The sequence below is a fragment of the Furipterus horrens genome, unplaced genomic scaffold (assembly GCF_987537825.1).
Source record: "Furipterus horrens unplaced genomic scaffold, mFurHor1.1.pri manual_scaffold_4, whole genome shotgun sequence".
NCBI classification, from domain to species: domain Eukaryota; kingdom Metazoa; phylum Chordata; class Mammalia; order Chiroptera; family Furipteridae; genus Furipterus; species Furipterus horrens.
Window position 1 is genome coordinate 108,820,334 of NW_028327174.1, and position 6,073 is coordinate 108,826,406.

At 44.2% G+C, this 6,073-nt stretch overlaps 1 protein-coding gene across 2 annotated transcripts in view; it reads left to right on the top strand.

Annotated features, from left to right (window-relative positions):
* The first annotated feature begins 5,523 nt into the window (after window positions 1-5,523).
* The window catches only part of KITLG (KIT ligand), a 99,189-nt gene continuing 98,639 nt past the window's right edge, over window positions 5,524-6,073 (top strand). For both annotated transcript variants that reach the window (XM_090273904.1, XM_090273903.1), the window contains exon 1: window positions 5,524-5,708. Coding sequence is in view for 1 of the 2 variants with exons in the window: in XM_090273903.1 (XP_090130029.1) it covers window positions 5,694-5,708 (15 nt within the window). In the remaining variant the exon portion in view is untranslated. The remainder of the gene's footprint in view (window positions 5,709-6,073) is intronic.

A 6,073-nucleotide genomic window follows, 5' to 3' on the forward strand; every position in this document is an offset into this window, starting at 1 on the left:
CAGTTCCATCCATGCTGTCACAACAGGTAGGATTTCCTTCTTTCTTTCTGCTGCATAGTATTCCATTGTGTAAATGTACCGGAAATTTTTTAATTTGATGTAGCCCCATTTGTTTATTTTTCCTTTATTTCCCTTGTCCTAGGAGGTATATCAACAAAAATATTGCTGCGTGGGATGTCTGAAATTTTACTGTCTATATTTTCTGCTAGAACTTTTATGGTAACTCAACTTATATTTAAGTCTTTTATCCTCTTTGAGTTTATTCTGGTGTATGATGTAAGTTGGTGGTTTAGTTTCATTTTTTTGCATGTACCAGTCCAATTCTAGCACCATTTATTGAAGAGATTACTTTTATTTCATTGTATGCTCATGCCCCCTTTGTGAAATATTAATTGACCATAGAGATATGGGTTTATTTCTGGACTTTCTATTCTGTTCCATTGATCTATGTGTCTGTTCTTATGCCAGTAGCAGACTATCTTGATTACAGTGGCCTTGTGTTTAGTTTAATATCAAGTATTATGGTTCCTCCTATTTTGTTCTTTTTTCTCAGGATTGCTGTAGCTATTCAGGGTTTCTTTTGGTTCCATATAAATTTTTGGGCTATTTCTTCTACATCTGTGAAACATGCCATTGGCATCTTAATAAGAATTGCACTGAATTATAGATTGATTTGGGTCGTATGGACATTTTAGTGATGTTAATTTTTTCAATCCATGAACACGGTATATGCTTCCTTTATTTTATCTTCCTCAATTTATGGGCCTAAGTGTGTGTGGGAAGGATCAAACTGCACATGAAGGCATGCTTTTACCAGCACTGGGCCAGGGACAGGTCAGAGAAAGCCCTAGGAACCTTGAGGTCCTCCTCTGACTACCTCCACCTGCCAGCTGCCTATTAGGCTCAGTCACTGAATAGCTTCTGGCAATATTTGAGTTGCATTCAATAGGTTCTCAATTAGTTACCAGGTAGGGGTGAGAAGTGTTTTCCAGATGTATACAGTTCAATCTTGGTCCCAGTGCTGGGTCTGAGGCTATTCAGCAAATGTCTTAGAGTAAATCAAGAGTATATCTAGTTGCCATCTGCTGGCTGCTCACATACCTTTGTGTTGGGGCAGGATCTCCAGAAGTCACCAGGATGAGGCTGGCAGACCTTTTTAGGGCTAAACAGACCAAGATTTGGCAATGTGAAGGGAAGGCTGTGCACCATTTGTGCATGTGAAGAAAAAAGTTCCCATCTTAGAGCCACAGAACTCAGTCTGTCCAAGATTCTGCCAGCAGCCCAATCTCAGCAGGGTGGGGCCATTGGGATTTGGGGGGGGGTACTGGTCAGGTTCAGGGGAAGTTGGGGGGTAGCCCCCTTTCTAGTACCACACAACTCAGACTGTGCTGATTCTGCCCAGGAAACAGCAAAGCCAAGCTACCAAGAGTCAAGAGAGTAGGGCTGCTGGGAGTTTGGAGATTGGGGCAAGCACATCTATCATGAGGGGAGGCACCAGTGAGGATCAAGGGGAAGTGGGAGGAATGGCCCTTGCCCCTAAGCCACCCACTCAGTCACTGGCACCCCTTGAGTCTTCCTAGACCTCTAGACCCCAGTCCAAGGTGCTGACTTTTTAGCAGGGTGGAAGCTCCACAGGGTGGGTAGACAGGTAGTCAGTCCATTGGGTGGGGCAACTGCTTTCCCTCAGGCTGATGCTGCAAGGAGGGGCTGGCTCCACCCAAGAACTACAGTGTCTGCAATGTGGAAGAGTGATTCAGCACAGGGGATTCCAGCCATTGTCCCTTCAGTTCTCTTCCCAGAGTCACAAACCTCAGTCTCTCTTCCCACAATTGTATTCTGCTTTCTTCTGGTGAGTGGCTATGAACAAGATTTTGTCCATTGGCCCTTTAAGAGGGTGCCTGAGTTTCTCACAGAGTCCTGTCTCTCCCTAGCAGACAGAAACCCTGCTGTTTTTCATGCCAGAAGTTATGTGGGTGCCTCTTCCAGGCTCTGGTTCTCTGTGCTGGGGTACGCAACTTGGGCTTGAGATCTCTCACTTAACAGGAGGAACTCCCCATACTCTCACATCTGAAATAACCCTTTGGAACCTCAGCTGCCACCTGCACTTCCTACCAGTCTTGATGTGGCTTCTTCTATCTCGCCTTGGTTATAAGACTTTTTTTCAGTTAGTGTGCAGTTGGGTATTCAGGTTGATTGCTATATATTTTAGTTGTAATTCCAATTTGGTCCCGGGAGGAGGTGGGTGTATCTTCTATCTACTCTGCTGTCATCTTCAATTTATACATCTTCCTTTAGTACTAGTTACTTATTTAATGTTATACATTAAGCTGACTTTAAATTGACCATTCAAACTTTTTTCTAAGAAACAATCTAGTGAAATCATCTGTTTGGTGTGATATATATAATATAGTATATAGTATAAATTTAAAAATAAACACATACATTTTAATTTATATTAATTTGATAAAATAAACAAAAATGTTCATCAGTGTACCACCTAAAATCATCTTGGGAAACTTTATAGTTATGCATGCCACACTGCTAAACCTTTGACTTGAGGCAAGGTCATAGAGCCTATAACAGAATCTGAAATAGAACCAATCTCTTCTCCCTTTCTATTAGACCATATGATACATTTTCAGGAGTGTAGCTCCTTTGTGCATAATATATATTCAAATTTTTGGAAACTCTGGAAGAGCCAAATTACTCCTAAAGGCTGGTTATGTTACCTTTCCAATAGTCATATTTGCTTCTGTTTTCAGACTTCTTTCTACTTCCCCTTAAAATGGTCTGCAGTACTGTTTTGATTAAAAGTAAAAGCAATTACTTAATACTTTAAGCTTTCCTTTTGGTCCTTTTTTAAACATTCATTTTTCTAACTATGGAGGAAGTCTTCTAGCTGCGAGCTCCAGAGCCACGTGGAGTGAAGCGCTTGATCGAGGATGCAGTGACATACCTAGACCACGTTTCAGTCCATGTTCTCCCCAAACTTGCTATTGAGTGTGGTAGACAGAATAATCACCCTCCAAATATGTCAACATCCTAATCCCTGGAACCTGTGAATGTGTTATGTTATATGGCAAAGGGAATTAGGATTATAGAAGGAATTAATATTGCTAAGTAGCTGACTAAAGTAGGGAGATTATCCTGTATTATCTAGGTGGGCACAATGTAATCGCAAGGGTTTAGAAGTAGAAGAGAGAGGCAGAAGCGAGGGTCAAGACGCTTTGATGTGAGGACTGAGCTCGCCATTACTGACTTTGACAATGAACCAAAGAAGTAAACTGCTTCTAGAAGCCAGAGAAGACAATAAATGGAATTTTATCCTAGGGTTTCTATAAAGAATGTAGCTCTGCCAATATGTAGCCCAGTTAGAGTCATCTTGGACTTCTAGCCTCCAATCTGTAAGATAATAAACTTGTGTTGAGTTAAGCCATTAAGTTTATGGTTATTTGTTACAGCAACAATAGAAAACTGACAGTGAGCTTCAAATTTTGCCTAGTTTCTTGTTCTTTCATAGGTTTGGCTCATTTTTTAAAATTGATTGATGAGAGAGAGAGGAGAGAGGGAGAGCCAAGACTCAAATGTAAGAGAAAATATATTTAGAAAGTCATAGAGGTAGAAGAAGAAATCTGTAGAAAAAATGAGCTTAGGGAACAAGTTACAGAGGCAAAAAACAGGACCCTTGGGGTTTACGAGATGGCCCTATGCTGGGTCCTCCATCCTAAGGACTTTTAAGAGTGGGGATATTAGGGGAAGTTGGGAGGTGGAGTTTCAATAAAGTATTCATGAGCTTTCCAGGTGTGTCTCTTCAAGGTCATTGGTCTTGAATGATTGGTCAGCACCAGGGCAGGAGGGTCATTAGTCAATGCATTTGGTCCTGAGGTCAGTCCTGGTGTCCATATGCTTGTTTAGTTTTACTGCTTTTGCTGCTTTTCTAGGCCTGGAGCTGAAACACACTGGGGCCTAGATGTATTTGATAAGGGTCAGAACCTCATTGTCCTGGAGGCTTAATGCTTAAGGCGATTCTCTGGCTCTGCTCCCATCTTCCACCCCCAAGGGGTTCTAACCTGCATGACTAGCAACATGCCAGAGGAGGAAAGGGTCAGGTGAGGGTCTGAACCACATGACCAGTGATATAAAGGTCAGAAGGTCTAAACTGTATGACCAGCAATATACTAAGTGAGGAAAGGTTACGGTTCGGAGATGAGGTCTTTGTTTTCCCAATTTTGCCCATTGCTAGGCAGCTGGAGCTTTCACCCTGATGACCTTCTGTTCCTGGCCCAGCCTCCTTGCTCTGCTCATATCTAACTGCCTACCACACTCTACTTCTGTGACTTTCTAAAGAAACTTTTGCTTGTATTTGGGGTGCTGTGTGGAAGGCAAATTTGGAATCCTGCTTTCTTATTATAATACCTAACTTCTAAATTTATACATTATTCTTGTTCCAAAAGATTACTGATGTTAATGTCTAACATTTTTCTTTTAAAAAATAATAAAAATGCCTTTTTAATGGTCTCCAGTTATAAGAAAAATATAAAAGGATTTTGGAGAATCAATAAAATATTTGTTTTAAGTATTTTTTTAAAGGCTATATAGCCAGGGCTGTGGTTTGAGAAAACTGACCTCTCTAAGTCTATAAAATGGGAATAAAGATGATAGGACCTATACAATAGACGTGAGGAAAAGATTTAATGACATAATCTATGTAAAGTCCTTAACATGGCGCCTAGTATGTAATTAAGCGCATCACCTAATGGTGTCCGCTATTTTTATTGTTACATTATCTTTCCGATTTCAAAAACTGACAAAAAGTACAGCTTTCAGAACACTTGCTGTGTGGGAACCTGCAGTTAATAATCTATCACTTCTCTTTCTATCTTAATTTCTACAGAAGCAGCAGTGAACCCTTCTGAAAATAACATCTCCCTTAGCAATACTTAACACTGAGCCAACATTTCTTTTAATTATTAAATAATCATTCACTAAAGCAATTGCTTTTTAAAAAACAGAGGGGTAAGACCATCATCTAAATCCTAATTAAGCCCCTTAAAAAAATCTCTTAAGCGAATGTGGTGAATTACTTCCTAGGGTCCTAGCGGGCTCCTCTTCCGAACCACGTCTGCATAAAAGAGGGAGCTCCCCGCCTTTTTCAACGCACAAGGTATTTCGCTCGGGCGGTGCCAGGTGAGCCCCTTAGAAGCTGAGAGGCTGAGCTGGGACTCGTCGCGCCCGCAGCGTCTGCAGCGGCTGCAGGTTGTTAAGCTTCGCCCTCGGTGCCCCTGATCCCGGGTGGCCTCGGGCCGGTGCGCACCCGAGGTCCCGCGCTTCGCCCGATCTGTCCAACTTCTGGGGCATTCACAGTGCTCCGACGGCCTTCCTGGGTCTCCCCCCGGCGCCAGTGCCCGGACTCGCTTCGCCGGGGCTCCGGAAGGGAAGGAGGCGTGTCCGGAGCAGGCGGGAGGGAGCTCTATAAAAGTGCTGGCAGCGCGCCGGCCTGAGTTTCATTCGCCGCTTCGCGCCGGACTGGGAGCGCCAGGGGAAGCACTGGCCGCTGAGAGGGCGCTGCGCTCGGGCTACCCAATGCGTGGACTATCTGCAGCCGCTGCTCGTGCAATATGCTGGAGCTCCAGAACAGCTAAACGGAGTCGCCACACCGCTGCCTGGGCTGGATCACAGCACTGCCTTTCCTTATGAAGAAGACACAAGTGAGTAGGGTGCGCCCAGGAGCTAGCCAGCTCTCCAAGAAAATCGCGCCCGGAGGCCGCCGCGTCCCGGCACGGAATGCCTGGGCGTGCTGCTCTGTGCCCACCCGAGCAGCCAAGAAGGTGCGGGGGAGGCGGGTGTAGCGTGCGCGCCCGAGCCATCCTGGCCGGCTGAGCCAGAGAGTGGAGGAGTGAGAGTGATGAGAGGGAGCTTGTGCCAAGTTCGCAGCCGCAGCCGTTAAGTTTGGAGCTGTCAGTAGGGAACCGCAGTTCCTGTAAGGAGGAAGGATCTGCTCTTTGATCGGAGAGTTTAAGTTATCACTGAAAAGGCATGTCTTTACATGGGAGACATTTTCCCTTGGATTCCG